Below are 16,620 nucleotides of genomic sequence, written 5' to 3' on the forward strand. Positions count from 1 at the left end.
GGTGGCTAGTGTGTTCCACAGGTACTGACCATTACATCCCCTTTATAAACAGGTCAGTAGCCATTAGCAGTCTCCATGTCATGTTCCTTGAAGTTTTGCTTAGTTCTCATTAATCCCTTCATTTTTCCCCCCGGTTTTCACTATGAATGTCCTGGAACCTGGTTGGAGAACTGTGCTTTTCAGGTTCAGTTTTCAGGACCCCTAATTTCTCACATTTCGTTCCTGAAGTGCTTTGCTTACAGTTTTATTCTTCATTTTCTGTCTGAGCTTCATTTGTATTCTATTATCGTTCTCTTGTTAGTTGTGATGTGTGAAAATGTGTTTTGTAGATCACAACACTAAGGTGCACAGCAGCTGCACTGCAGCTAATAGCAGACTGTGCTGATGGACCTTTATTCAGGGAGAAAGAGTAGATTTACTTCCAGACCTTTACTCTTTTTACATATTATACAAAATATTGGTCATAGCAACAAAATAAGGAAATAAAATAAGTGTCTGGAATTTTATATATCTCCCCATTTCTTGACTGTATCACAGTTGCCAACATATGCTGAACACATGGCAAAAACACTTTATATAACACCTGATTAGGGTAGGAAAAAGTAACGCATACAGATGTGTGACGGCTGTAGATGCGTGTCCTGTGGCCTCTGGTGCACTGTAAACTGCTTTTGCACAAATACTAATTTCTTGGTCTGCTCATTCACGGAAATGCATACAGAAGTGCAGGAATTTTTTTTTGCTCAACCTCTCCTCATTTTATTTTGTCTTTGTTCCATTCATTCATATAGACATGAAGTTTACGTCAAATTGATAATCCATTTTACGTGTTGAAAAGGATTATGTGTGTGCGTTCTGACTGACATTTTCAACTGCATGTTTTTCAGACTTGCACACGTCACACACACTCGCAGAGGCATACAAAGTAAAAGAACTGAGCATAAAACAAGGGTGTGACAGAATTTTTGTCCAACAACGGTCAAAACTGGCACTGACCATCACCACAGACCACGATGGAGCCTGACCACAGTTTCCGTCAAATGAGTATTCATGTAACAGATGATGCTAACAGGCCAGGACTCTGATTCTGTGCACTTTCCAGTTAGACAGAGGGTTGGAGCTTCTGTGTGAAAACAAACAGGTCCTCAATCACATACACACACACACACACACACACACACACATATATATGTTAAATAGTATGCAAGGAATTTGATGCACATGCCACCAGGAGCACACTGGCAAAACAACATCTGCACAACACTTCCATAAATGGAAAGCAGTCAAAAATGGAGAGGGTTTCATTCTTTTGAAGTCCTAATTAGGTCAGAAAAATATGAGCCAATACGACTACAATGATGATTGATTGGGTGATTTATTCTAAAGCAAGCATGTCGTTGAAATAAATTAGATATTGAACTTGTGGAAAACTTCTTGGAAAACTTCTTTGGTGTTTGACTCGGTCTGATTTCCTCTCAGTAGGAGTAAAACTCTGCCTCACTCTGGTACCTGAGAGCATTTCCATGTTTCTATGAATTTATACTGAATCTGGATCTATGAATATTGAATTGTAATTCTTATTGTGGAGGCAGTATTCCTCCAGTTCATTCATTGTTACATATCTGTTTTTTCGATCATGGAATTACCCTAAATTAGCATCTAGCATTTACTATTTCCACAGAGTAAAATGAGTTTAAATAGGATCTGCTCACAATGATGATGATGTTTTTATTATGTGGGTTGTGAGTCACATTCTTCAGTCTTTTTTTTTTTTTTTTTTACAATTTATGTCGCCCTGTTCTTTTCTAAAGCATTTTACATTTTGAGTTTTCAGAAGATACTGTAAAGTGTTAACAACTTCTTCTCCTCGGTTTACATGTAAACTGCTACATATTTGTAGTTGATGATTACTCCCGATTCATTCAGCTATGAATATCGATGTCCTGTGTGAAATCATATTTTTACCCTGCCGGAAGGGGGTAGGGTTGTAGCCCCATGGCGAAAAGTTTCCGGGTTTGATTCCTCTCTGTGCTGAGTTCATATGTTCTCCCCATGTCTGCATGGGTTCTCTCCGGGTTCTCCGGCTTCCTTCTACCTCCTGAAACATACAGTTTAGGTGAATTAATCACTACAGATTGTCCGCTGGTGTAAATATGATCGTGTCTGTCTATGAATACCCTGCTTCTCGCCTGCAGCCGGCTGGGATAGGCTCCAGATGACCTGTGACCCCCAAAGCGGATAAGCGGCTGAAGATGAGACGATTATAATCGTCTCGACTTCAAGAAGATGGATGGATATTTTTACTCCAGTCTTTCCTTCTTGCTCACTGCAGAATTTAGACTTGCTGATGTATTGTATGGCTGGAATTGATCATGTCTGCGCTGAAATCTCACCTCCTTGTTGCAAAAGACCAATCCCATAAAGGTCTATTGTTGGGACACATGAGAAAAGTAACATGCTTCAGGAGAGCATAGCTGCACGTTGTGTGAAGCTCTCTTTATTTTCCCCCTGTGGAAACACTTTATGACTCAGCCTCAGTTTTAACAAGGGTGTCCAGAACCTATTACATCCACCTAAACTTTTCATTCCATTCCATCATTTCACCGAGTATCACTCATCTGACTCCTTCTGTCCGTCATCATCTCGACTCACAAACCTTTATATGCTCCTTCCCCTACCCCTCCTCCTCCTCCTCTTCCTCCTCTCTCCTACCCCTCACTCCAGTGTGAGACTTAGCACCACACAGGCTCCCTTTATGCAGTCTGTTTGTTCTGCAGGGCTCCACAAGCACCGACACCGTCCTCCAGCGAGCAAGACTCTGAGGACAGCTGTTGCTGCTGAGGCTTACAGGAATGAGAGGGAACAAATACGACGTCAATCAATACTTCTTCTGTTGGTCACATATGTAGACGACACACACCTTTTAAAGCGCTTCTCTAGCTCCCAACAATATGCAGAGGAATGCATGTATTTTACACAGCTGGGTGAGCCCCACGCCAACACTTCACATCAGGAAGCAAAGAAATTCCTCCACATTCCATTAAAAGTATACCGCTTCGTAATCTGACCTCAGTAGAGTTCATCAGATGCAGGAAAACCTAGTTTGGTGGTATTAATTATTTTGGTTGTTGTGACTGTGCATCCATGTGTGCTACACAGTACCCCTGTCTGTATGTCTTGTGTTTGAATCTGCGCTTCCTGCTAGAATCATTATGTCTTCTCTGTTGAAGAGATTTGAGGCATTCGAGGAAGCTCGAGCTGCCAGATAGTGCAATTTGTCTTCCTCCGCTGAACTCTACAGAGGACTCAGAAAGTGATTTGATAAAAATGTGTTCCTGTTTCCTTGCTGTCTCTCAGTCTCACCCTCTCCGCTTCCCCTCCTAGATCTTCCCTCTTTTCATTTTCCTAGATGTGCCATACACTATAACAGCTGTTTTCTTCTGTCATGGCGAACCTGAAAGAATTCTGCTTCTCTATTGTAATTCACTTTCCCTTTCTGATCCCTTCTTCATATGGGCTGTTTTGTCTTTACTCTGTTGCCCCCATTCGGCCTCCTTCCTCTTTTCCACAGAGTGTCTTCGTCCCCAGTCACAAAGTGCAGATTATTCTACATACTGCAAGACAGATGTTCTACGTATGTCTGCTGGGTTTTTTATCCTTGTAATTAACAAACAATAAAACCACAGACTGGATAACTAGCAGAGGGGCTAGTTTGATATTCTGGAAATCTGTTTTTCTTTCTTGACAAGAATTAACTGAGGTCAATACCACTCGTTTTCAAATGCGGCAATTGGAAGAAAAATGATTCTACTAACATTATTTATTAGGATTACTGGAAAAATCTAGTATTTATCAGCTGTTAACGACACAAAGATCAAATTAAACTGGTTAAATAGTTTATAACAATAATTTCAAGTTGAAGGGTTTCTACATAAACCACAAAATATTACTTTTAATGGCCTCTGTCTAATAAATCATTCAACCCTCTGAATCTCATCCCTAATAGGAGCACATATTTAAAAATGAAATGTTAAAACAGTTCTCATAGTTTTTCTTTAATTTTCAATAAGCCTCAGAAGTTTTGGGGAGCTGTTCTGTGGAGCGATGAAACAAAAGTGGAACTTTTTGAGTCTATGAATTAGTGGTTTGTGTGGTGGAGAAAGAATGGAGCATCTGCTTTACAGAACGCCCTACCTAAAGTAAAGCATGGTTGGGGCTTGGCGATGCTCTAGGGAGGTTTTGCTTCGTCAGACACTGAAAACATGCAGTGTGTCGGGGATCACATTTCATCAAGTATCAGGAAATCGTAAAAATATCTCACCATCTGTGAGGAAGATCAAGCTTTGATGCCATTGGACCTTCCAAGAGGTCAGTAATCCCAAGCAGGCCTCCTAAATATTGGTTTCATTGGTCTTTGCCAATGATTCCTCAGGAACACTCTTAGAAGCTGGTGTCTGACTTTGCAGCAGGTTTGATACTGCAGAGGTTGGGTGAAGTTGCATTTTATTTGCCTATTTGTGAAACAAACTGCAAATTATCCACAGAAGGGGATTAATTCCAACTGTAAACATCAAGTTTAAACTTAGATTAGCATTAAAACAGGGAAGAGATCTGCCTATTGGCACCTCTAATTATAAGTTTGCTATCAAAACCCAGATATGCTGCTTCTCTGTCAGTACAGTGGGGTTTCATATTTATCTGACAGTATTGTGTGATGTGTCAGTCAAATTTAATTCAGCCTTCTCACAGATCTGATTTACTCACATGCACGTTTTATATGTGTGTCCTTGGCTGGGGGGGGGGGGGGGCAGGGGGGGTCCTGCTGTTTTGTGCATCTGTTGTGGAGAGCATCACGTCTTCCAGACGTTCTGATGCATACCCAACCACAGAATGTAAATCAAGCAGTTAGTCAAATCATCTATTGTGGAAGAAATCCTGCAGTTTTCTGTTCGAGTGGAACAGTTAAACACGTGAAGCAAGCTCTGGGCTTTTTGTTCATAACTTCTGCATATTGAGGTTGTTAATGGTGGTGGAAATTAACCCTTCAAGGCTGTGATCATGATAGACCAGCAAGACATTCAAAAGGCACTTTGACGTTTCGTAGCAATAGTGAAAATATTGTTTACAGGCAATTTTACGTCTTTGCATGAGTGCATATGCAGCTCTTGGTGTTTTTCCACATGTATCTATGGAATGTTTCATTTGGGACTTACAAACACCACTGCTGAGTCCCAAAACAAGGCTGTAGATTGGTTAGTGCTCACACAACCAGCTGTTTGTCTGTTCTTGGTCGACATCCTCATGATTAAAGCAGTTGCAGTGAGCCAATGTAATGTTTTTTGTCTTTCTAAATCCCACCATATGCAGAATGGGTCATCATTTTGGAGTGTTTTGCTTTAGATAAGGCAAATAAAACCAAGGTACATGAATATTATTGAAAACAAAGAGATCAGTCAAAAATAAACTTGATGCATAATTTCGAAATGTGATTTTGCTCGGTTGATGCTCAGGGCCAAGAGAACCACACTCAAAACAAACAATCAAAGCTGAGTGTTTTTCTTGCCTCCTTCACTCAGGCAGCCCTTTCTGTGTTGGAGTCATTCTGGAGACTACTGCAGTAAAAGCTTCCAGTCAAGGTGTTAGGAAAAACACAAAGTAAACATAAACTATACATATTCTACAAAATTTGGCATTTAAATCAAGTTTTAATTTAAATGCAATGCCTATTTGTGGATATTCAGCATTTCTGGCCATGTGACTCCAGCTGACAGGCGACTCAGGGGCAAACCTGGAACTCATTGGAAACATGTCTGATTTAGACCAGGACCACCAACTTCCCCAGAGAGGAAACTTGAATGGATGGATGGATGGATGGATGGATGGATGGATGGATGGATGGATGGATGGATGGATGGGAGGTAGGGTTATTAGGCAAATGGTTGTTTGATGTTTTCATGCCATGTTTTCATGTGTGTGTGTGTGTGTGTGTGTGTGTGTGTGTGTGTGTGTGTGTGTGTGTGTGTGTGTGTGTGTGTGTGTTCTTCCATTTTATATATAAATTGTAACTTTTGGAACTTAGTCAGTACAACTACGACCGGTAATTCGCTCAATAAGATCAGGTGTTTTCCAGTGTATTGTGTCTGGCACAGATGTCACCAGTGATCGTTGTGCGTTGCTGCAGGGCCCAGCAATCTATGCAAGATGCATTTCCACATCTGGTGTGTGTTGTTAGCATAAGAACTGGTGCTCAGCAACAGTAGTCAGTTTGCTACCAAAGTATTTGTATCTTAAACAATGCAAGATATGTTTGCATTTTATTTTACATTGTCCCAAAACACATTCTCTGCATGTTGGTGTGAAATTCATACCATTTCTAGTCTTGTTCCTTAAGATTTTAAACATAACAGCCAGCATTTTTGTGTTTTTTTCCCCACCCCATTGGACATTGTTGTTTATTATAAATTTGCTTCATTCGTTTAAAAGTAACGCTTTAAAGATCCCCTTCATTTGACTTCTTTTGTAGGGGTTTTTGGGAAAAATCACCGGTCAGTCAAAATGTCTACGGGCAGGCTCTTTACCCATAAGGACAGGCTAGCAAGACAAGTATCATTCCCACATATCAACAAGACAAAAAGAGGTATGTACAAACTGCACAAGCACTGTGGCTTAGGAGGAAGTGACCTATGCAGAACCGACTCTGAAAAAGCACAGCATATATAAGAAATCACATCACCATTTCCTGAATGATGGCTTTTCTGTTTTGGTGATCATATCTCATTATAGCAGCAAGATAAGGTCATGCTGAAGAGTTAAAATCACATCCCCACTATTTACAGAGTGATTACTTGTCCTACATACATATTTCTCTTAGCGATTTCAACTTACTTCCTGATTTCAGAGCTACTTGATTTTCAGAGGCAGCGTGTGCTTATGGACTATCTGACAGCCTGCCAGGTCAAGTCCCCAAAGGAAAAGTTTCATACTTTTTTATGGAGAAATCAATGTATAAAAAAAGGGAAATCACCTACAATGAGACTGAGTTCACTTCAGAAACATCCTTTTATGTGCTGAAAACTTTTGAAATTGACTGAAGTCGTATTTTTGGCTTAAAGTCAAAACGTTTCCTCAGCCTTTTAGTTTTAAAACATGGTATTCTCCACTAATTCTCTTTGCATGCTCACTTAATGTTGCACACATTGATCAGCTTAATTCAGCCTAGTCGAATAACTCCTCAAAATTTTATTCAGTCTTTGAAAATGCCATTAGAAAAAACGCTTCTTACCCTGCAATGGTGAGTTTCTTTCAAATGAAATGAGACAATCTTTTTTTCTACTTAAGACAAGATGATTGGATTTTTTTTATTTTTCTTCTTCTTCTTCTGCTGCTGCGTCTTCTCTCCATTTTGGTACGTAGCCACTGTTCTGCTTGGTCATCACTGTAATGGTACATCACTGTCATGCAGTATACATGATGGAAACCACCAGTGTCCACAAATGACATGGTTACTGTGATCCTGAAGACTCCCAACGCCTGCATATCTGTATGCATGTGTCTGTGCTCAGTAACCATCACATCTCAGTAACCAAAATTTTAGGGGAGCAAATGTCTCTTTTTTGGCATTTGGGCACCTGCAATAACACAGCAGCCTTCCAGCCTTATATTTATATCACAGATTCATTTGACCATTGTTGATTCTCAAGTTACCAGAGGGTGAAGCAAAGTGAGAAATAACGGGTGGAGACCCTGACCCTAACCTTGACTCCCTCCTGTAATTAGGTACATGGATTGCGCTACGACTCTTAATGGAGGACCACTCCCACACTGTAAATCAAAGGGTTGGGTGGCCGCACACACATCTCACAGACAGACAGGGACAGGAGAGCACTTCTGTAGCCTGACTGTGTATTTACATGCTTTCTAATGTGGCGCAAACATCTGTGGAGGACAGTAACCGTAGATGTGTGTTTCAATTGAACTGGGTGTGTTTGACGCTGATGGGTCCATCAGATCTGTTATCAGAAGACTCGTTCTTTTTCCTTCCTTTGCTCTTTTGTTGTCCACTCTTTATTACCGGTATTTAATATTTATTTAACATTTAAAAGGTTGGCTCTATATTTAGGAGATGACTAGTTGAAGGAAACACACCTGTCATTCTCTTATTATTATCTGTGGAAGATGTAGAAAATACAGGATGTGGCTTGGAACAAGATCATCTTTACAGTCTGTGCAAGTTTGTTTTTACGCAGTTGGAGAACATTTCAGTGCTACAGCTCTGTGAGCCTCCATCTTTGCCTTGAATCATGTCCCACAGCAAAGCGGAGGCCTCTTAACTTCAATACTGTCCTCTTGGCCGTATTCTCAGCAACCATTCCTGTGTGGTTTTGTAGCTTCCTCTTCGCCTATTCTGGGATGCGTTCTTTCTCCCCGAAGTTGTACTTAGCTCATGTGAACTTCACAAGAGATGAACAAGTCCCTGCTCTAAATATGTGTTTCTGAAATTCCCAAACCTGTATGTAGCATTCCTGAAGCATAACAACAACAGAGGGAACATTTGGAAGGCTGAAGGACTGATTGAACTGATGTAGCTTATTAAGATGTGTTTCTATTTGAAAATAAGTTTGTCATTACTCAGTTAATAATTCCTGACATTTTCTCACCAAGCCAAAGGACAAATTCCCTCTTACAATACGATCACAAGGTTGTACCCCTGTAGGATCGTTTCAGCAATCTACGGTCCTCTGCCCATTATCAGATCTCTGAATCTCCTATGAAAAACTTCACATAACTTTCAGCCTTTCAAATATTTCCATTATTGTGACATTGATTTTTCCCTAGTTAGACAAAACAGAAAATATCTCTTTGTTGAAGAGCCAGAAAGCTTAGATGCAGCTGTTGGTTGTTCTAAAGCCGATTTTCTGAAAATTTGACAAACAAATTTTTTTAAGGAAAGTTCAGTCAAATCAGTTAATGAGGTGGTTGTTGATGTTTGCTTCAAAAGGTTTCTTCTAACAAAACAGATTCATAGTCTTGCCAATCTACAATGTGTCACATGATTTTTTGTCAATGTGTGAAAAGAGTAAAATGCAGCAGAACATTTTGTCTCTAAAGGGTGGAGTAGAAGACTTTCTGGTCCCACCTGTCTTATTTTAAACTGTGTTTAATGGAAAAGTTGTCTTACAACTTCCTGTAGGTATAATTAGCGACAAGACTGCTTGACAAAATTTCTAAAAGAATTCCCCCTACAAGCTCCACTAAAGCTCATTGATAATTATCATTCAATCTTTTTTTAAACACAATCTAATTAAATGAAACTGAACTATAAATACTCATTATTTATAGGTGTGGAACTGAACAATTGTTTGTCGGAAACCAATATATTATTAGGCCTTCTAAATGTTTCCATTACATTGATGTTGTTGTTCTCCCGGTTAGAAAAAAATAGAAAACATCTTGAGCCAGAAAGTTTAGATGCAGCTGTTGGTTGTTTAAAAGCTGATTTTCTGAAAATTTGACAAACAAATTAGAATTAATTTTTTTCTAAAGGAAAGCTCATGCAAACCAGTTAATGAGGTGGTACTTGATGTTTGCTTCAAAAGGTAACAAACCAGATTCATAGTCATGCACAAACTACAAGGGCTAACATAATTATTTGTCACTGCGTGAAGAGAGTTTAACATCCAGTAAAATAGTTGTTAAATCAGTTTGGGGGTTTTTTATGACAGATAATTGTGATTTGTGAAAGACTTCATTTTGCACTGATTGTAAGCAGATTGTTCAGCAGATTTCTTTTTTCCTTTTCCAATCTTTTTTGCAAGAGAGAAAATACCATTCACTTTTAAACCTTGTCTCTATTGAGTGGAAAATATATAATCAATAACTGCACTTAAATCTACATTTACACTTCCATATATTTTTTAGAATAATTTGATTCAGATTTGTGTACTTGTGGAGTGAATTTGTATGTGTTTGCATATTTGGCTGATTAAAGAGTGTGTTGGCTTCTCTGCATTGTCTTCCTGTGAAGGCTAGGAGAGATTTTAAAATACTCCTCCTCACTTACAAAGTCCTTCATGGCCTGGCTCTGATTTATTGATTGATTGATTGATTGATTGATTGATTGATTGATAATTGTTCATAGAACATTTTTGTTGCTAAAGGGTGGAGTACAAGACTTTTCTGTTCTCACCTGAAACTGAACTATAAATACTCACTATCTATGGGTATAGAGCTGAACAGTCGTTCAGTTATTCATGCACGAAGGAATAATTCATCTTTGATATCTTTTGACTGTGAGTCAAAGTTATTTTCGTACTCACGCAACCATTCAGTCACTCAAAGTTTGTTCATTACAATTTTTGATTTTGTTATGCATCTTCGTGTTTTATCCTCCTGATACACTAATAATGGGGTTGTGGTCCATTCTACTGCACTATTTAGTGCACTTCAACACACATTTAAATAACAATGGCTAGATGGATATTTCGTGTACTCTTTTATACACGTTTACTTTGTTACATTTTCATAGAAACAAAGTATTTTGGTGACTCGTACAGAGAGTATGGTTCACTATTATCAAACTACAATATTCAGCGGATGTAATAAAGATATTAATTATCAATTGTTCTACAAGTCTTTTGAGTTTGAAATAAAAGTATGATTTCAGCGTGACTGAAGGCTGACACTTTAAACAGTATATCCAAGACAATATACAGTACACTCCTCTTGTCTGCATTGGGTGTGTCATATACTGATGCATTCCTGTACATTATTTTGGATTTTCTGTCACCATAATCTGATTTTCTTTTTTGTTATGCTTCAATGCAATTCTGGTCTTGGTGGTTATTTCCACATATTCGTAAAGACAGATGGTTGAGTTAGAGTGCAGAGTGAAGTCACAGTTACTGTATTCTAGAAATAAATCCTGTGTATGCTGAGAGCAATAAAAATGGAGCCATAAAATATGTTATGGCAGTTTGTGGGCTGTAGGCTGTTTTGATTGTTTTTAAATGAAAACTTTTCTTAATCAAGCCAGGCAGTCAATGGAAGTCTCATCCCGAAGACTTCTGACAACGATTCTGGAGACGTTGGAACCGACGGGTGCAGTGTACTGTACACCTTCATTGTAACGTCATATTCCTCTCTGTTGTAGGTGCTGGGGGGAGGGCAGCTGTCAAGTTTTACAAGTCTAGCACCCTGGAAAAAATTTGTTCCAATTTCCCATCCAAAAAAAAAAGAAAAAGAAAAATGTGCTAATGAGAAGCACACACAAGCATGAGGGAGGGGTCTGCAGGTCACAGGAGTGTTTGTCCATTAGATGATAGAGGAAGGAACCTCATTGGCCTCAGATACTTCAAACAGCAACTGCAGACACACACCACCGTCATCAGCCTACTAGAAAACTTTGCAAAGTCATGAAACAGAAATGATAGGAAGCACCTAAGGGTTGTATAATGAAGCAGTCTTATTATTTCAAATTGTGAGCCACAAAACACACAGAAAGTTCTGAGTGAAAAATTAACTGCTTGAAGCATAGCCACCAACATTTTAGGCATAAAAACTAATTACAAACTCATATAATACATTCAAACTTAAGTTTTGTGAGCATATTAATGTCAGAGTTTTAGTCTGAACAAAACCCTTTTCGTTTCTTTAAGCTCGGTTGAGGAGGGTATCTTTAAGGATGAGACAAACTGTAGTCCAAACAAGGCTTAGTGAAGACGTTCAGTAGTTTAGAAAGTTGGTGAGGATACAGCGCTGGGCTCTTCATGATCTTTATGGTGTCTGTGTTAGGTTCTCCTTGAGGGATGAGCTCACCATCAGTCTGACTCAACCTCACTGACTCAGTGTGTCAGTTATGTGTGTGTTGTGCGTGCTCTGTACTTCTGTATTTAGAAAATTATGTGGTAGACAAGGACTAAATGTTGCGCTATCTATGTTTGCATAAGCTGATGCGTTTTTTGTTCATTTCCATGGTTAAATGGAAATTCCCAACATTAACAAGTGAAAAGCTTTGCTTGGCTATAAAATAGTCTGTTTACGCGTAATTCAAATTATTTTCATCTGGTTCACTTTTCAGATGCACAAAGAATTATTGTTGTCCCGTGTCGTATTTCCTCTTGTTATAGTTTCATTCTCCACATGGTCTTCAGTTCGTCTTTCTTTTTTCCTGGGTAAAATGCTCAAGCACTGTCAAGATGATGGGAAGTGATGTTTCTGTATGTCTGGATGCACTTCCAAAGAAAAGGCCGCTGTCTGAAGCCAGGGCTTCGATTTGGACAGTTGGCTGAAATGCATGGCACAGACCCTCAGTGTGTGGCTGCCTTGAATGAGCTCCATTCTTCCCTCGTAACAGTCTCGTGGTGTACTGTATAAAGAGGCTGCAGCACTCTTTGTAAAATCCTCAGGCGTGCTTCAGAAAAGCTGCCCTGTGTTCTTTAGTTTGCAGGGATGGAAGTGATGGTTTTATGAGTTTTAAGTAAAGTGCCACCTGTTGAGTGTGGTAAAGTGCGGAGCAAGCAAAACCACATGTCATGTCACAAGTCACTGACTAGTAAGGGAATAAAGATAAATGAAGCGTGTCAAACAAGTCTATCAGTCACAGCCAAGAAAGCCAAAGTATCCCACTCACATTTTTTGACTAAAATGTTGGAATCAACACTGTTGGAATCAATCACTTGCAAAAAGGATCCTGCAGTTAATGTTGATAATGGGCTGATCAAGTTTGCTTATTCTGCTGCCGGTATAGTCAAGATATGATAATAATAAGGAGATGAAATCAGTCACCAGTTTGTTTTTATGTCACTTCATCATCATTCTCAATAAACGTAAAGCATATTTCCACGGCGTAGGTGTAGATGTTACACTCGCTAAAGTAGCTTTACTGTTTCAATATAGCACCTATTGAGTCTTTCTCTGTGGGATACTCCGTGTTTCTGGCATTGACCAATTGGTGCTCCGTAAAGTTTCATGTGACCTTTTTAGTATTTTTTGGAACTGAAGTGGAGCTACAAAAGTAATACTTTAATTTCCAGTGGAAAAGGAAAAAAGGCAGGTCAGGCCGGTAACTACACCGTGGAAATGGGACTGTATTTTCCTAAGCTAAGATACAGCTCCATTTTTAGCAGACAATACATGTGTTAAACTAAATGGCGTTATTGTTTAGGTGTTTAAAAGTCAGTAAATTATCTCAATCTGGAAAAAGGTATGTTAATGCTGTAAAATCGCTCGATTTAACACTGTCAAATCTAATTTTCCAAGATAAAAAAATGTGTGGTTTCTGTGACATCACCAAATGTAAATTCATGTTTTTGTCTTTCTTTCAGTTTCCTCATATGTACTCTCTTGTTTTTGCAGGTCAGTCCACATATCTGGAAGAACACAAATCCCTTCCGCCAAGAGTAAGTTTTCTGACCTTTGTCTCTCTGTGTCATTTCACATTTTACTCTTTCTATTTTATCATGTCTCCCCTCTTCTGACCTTTAATTTTCTTCCCTACCCGTCTGTCCAAAACACGTGTCTGATGTGCTGCCCCCTGTTTCTGATGCCAGTTCAGTTCAGTCAGGATAAGGGATAGGTCTGTGTGAAGGACCGGCACGCAAACTCACTCAAAATACCAACTAGACCTGGCCTCAGTGCTACAGTAAATGCTCTGAACACACACTCTCCCTCACACACTTACAGCGCTGAAAAAGAGCCTTGTATTCATCCAGCTGCATGTGTGCCTGACTATCTCTCTTCTGTGCTCTCTCTTTCTGTCCCTGCCAAATTCTTTCTTGTCCGATCTTCTCCTTGTTCATTATCTCTTTTCTTTTATGAATCACCAAACAAGTTTTTAAGTCACTCTTCGATTGTTTACAGCCCTGCTTCATTAATTGTCATCTGTTTTCCAACCTGAAGGATGAGTCTGTGGGGTTTTTTTCTGGTTTTGGGTGAGGGATTTAACAGAAAGCTATGCTTAGACCTGATCTTGTTCGGTTTTAGTTGTTTGTGGCTGGTGCGAGCAATTTTCACTCAGTTAGATAACAGCAGTGCATTGTTTGTGAGTCATGAGTTTAATTTTGAATATGCAAATTCTGGGCTTGCACTAGGAAATAGTATGACTAAGCCACTGTGGCTCAGTTTAAAAGAATTGAGTAAGCCACAAAAAGCCACTCTGTATCCAAGACAGTGGTGCAGTGCGCGGACAACCAACGCTCGTCACAGGGGTGCATGGGGAGGTCCGGGGGGCCTTCCCCCGGGAATTTTTTTTAGAAAATGGGGTTGTTATCCTGCATTCTGAGGGCAAAATCTTCTGTTCAGTTTACCTACAAAAATATAAGCTTAACTGTAAACCCAGCACCCGCAGGACCTGTTTAATATAGATAAGAGTAAGGTGTTATTTATGTGACACAAACTATGGCTGACTAGAATGCTGCAGTGAGGTTGTTGGAATTAACTTCTTTCATTACAAGCTATTATCTGGCAAAAAAAACTTTATTTGTTACTTATAAAATAATTGAAGTCCAAACTGCTCTGAGCTAATAAAAAGGGTATTACAATTGACTCAATGAACTAAGATCAGGAAGGGATATTTTTATTGTGTACAACTGCCTGCTGTTTTTTGGTGGTTTTAGGCTCTTATTCAGTCATTATTTATAGTTTGCTTGAGTCCTATAAATATTTTTAATACATAACAGTAAAATTTGTATCCTGCCTTTTCACCTCCTAAACAGACGATGCTAATACAAGCATCACATCAACAACAGTCTCATTATTCTTTTGAATTCATCGAGTTGATGCTGCAATTTATCATTGCAGTACAGAATGAGTGTAGAGAAGTGTGAAGGCTGGAATGTGGAGAAATTACATTGAAACCTACAAGAGGGTGTATGAAAAAACCACAAAGCTCTCAGAATAAAGTTACAGACACTTTATGTATATAGAAGCATGACAAGAATGTCCCCTCTAGATTATAATGTGTAAAATTAGGTTCTTACACACTTTATGCGGTTCATTTACCATTGTGTCTTACAATTATTTCTGAAATTCATCTTAAACAGACATATTCATAGCCATCATTCCCTAATTTTAAAGAATTCTATAATTTTGAGTTAGCCTTAATTGCAAGATAGAATATTACACATATAATGACATCTGGAGACAAAACGGAGCCCATTTGTCCTTAGAATTGTCTCACTGCCCAAACTAATTTCCATGTAGGCTTTATAGGTTAGTTGTTATCCAAGAAAAGTCTTTCTACCATCTATCAAGATCAATAAATATATGCACTTGGCAAGTGTAAAAGGTTTGTGGTGATAGTTTCCCATTTCCTCCAAGTGTCTGGAAATCAATTAATCTAATTCACATAAATAACCATTGGTGGCCGGTTCTACCTACTTAAAGCAGCAGAACTCCCTCATTCCCTCCGTCCAAGAGTTATGGATACAGCATTTATCTCACAGGAGACCCTGTGAGATACTCAGACTACAAGACCCTGTGTTGTAGTCTGATATGTCTTTGCAACATTGTGTGGATGTCAGGTACAGTGCCTCTGGACTAGCAGACAGAGGTAGTGGTTACCCTTTTGAAGAAGGGGGACCAAAGAATATGTTCCAACTATAGGGATCACACTGCTCAATCTTTTCAGGAAAATCTACTCCACTTGGTGAGACAAGTGGAGTAGAATATCTCCTACTTGAGAGGAGATTCCAGCAGTCAATTGAACTTCAGGTCACTGATTGAGGAGCATAGGACCAGCTATATAGTCTTGCAGGGTTGACAGAGGGAGCAAGGGAGTTTGCCAGTCCACGTATGCTTTGTGGACCTGGAGAAGGCTTATGATGTGGAGAAGGCATCCCTTTGGGAATGTTTTGGGAGTATTGGGTGGATGGCTCAGTACAACTGGCTGTCCAGTCTCTGTACTCGCCGGAGTTAGTCTGGTTTGCATTGCTGGCAGTAAATCAGACTTGTTTCTAATTGTGGTTGGACTCCGCCAGGGCTGCCTTTTGTCACCAGTGTTCACAACCTTAATGGACAGAATATATAGCAGCCAGTTGGTGGAGGGTGTCAGGCTCGATGGCCTTAGAATTCCATCTCTGATGTAGTCCTACTGACCTTGTCAAACAGTGACCTCCTGACCCAAACCCTAACACTAACTCCAATTTGCAGCCAAGTATGAAGTAGCTGGGATGAGGATCTGCACTTTTAAATCCTAGACCATGGTTCTTAGCTGAAAAAGTGTGAAGTGCCTCTCTCTCTGTGGAGAAGTAGAAATAGACAGGCAGATTGGTGTGTCGTCAACACTGGTCTCTGGTGAAAGAAATGAGCCACAAGGCAACAATCTTCTTTTACTACTCTTTCTATGTTTCAGTCCTCACCTATAGTCATGAGCTTTGGGCAGTGACCAAAAAGATAAGATCATGAGTGCAAGCAGCTGAACTACTTTTCTCAGTAGGGTGGCTGGGCTCAGCCTTAGAGATAGGGTGAGGAGCTCAAATTTTTGGGAGAGCAACTGCTTCTTCTTTTTTTTTGAGCATCTGGTCAGGATGTCCCATGGATACCCTTCTAGAGAGGTGTTCCAGGCATATCCATCTGTGAGGAGACCCAGAAGCAGATTAAGCACTTGCTGGAGAGCCTACATCT

At 39.6% G+C, this 16,620-nt stretch overlaps 1 protein-coding gene across 2 annotated transcripts in view; it reads left to right on the plus strand.

The window, feature by feature from the left end:
• Positions 1–16,620, plus strand: part of usta (uronyl 2-sulfotransferase a) — a 51,340-nt gene that overhangs the window by 18,735 nt on the left and 15,985 nt on the right. For both annotated transcript variants that reach the window (XM_068342916.1, XM_068342917.1), the window contains exon 2: positions 13,354–13,397. In XM_068342916.1, coding sequence (XP_068199017.1) covers positions 13,354–13,397 — 44 coding nt within the window. The remainder of the gene's footprint in view (positions 1–13,353; positions 13,398–16,620) is intronic.

This window comes from Antennarius striatus, chromosome 19 (assembly GCF_040054535.1).
Source record: "Antennarius striatus isolate MH-2024 chromosome 19, ASM4005453v1, whole genome shotgun sequence".
NCBI classification, from domain to species: Eukaryota; Metazoa; Chordata; class Actinopteri; order Lophiiformes; family Antennariidae; genus Antennarius; species Antennarius striatus.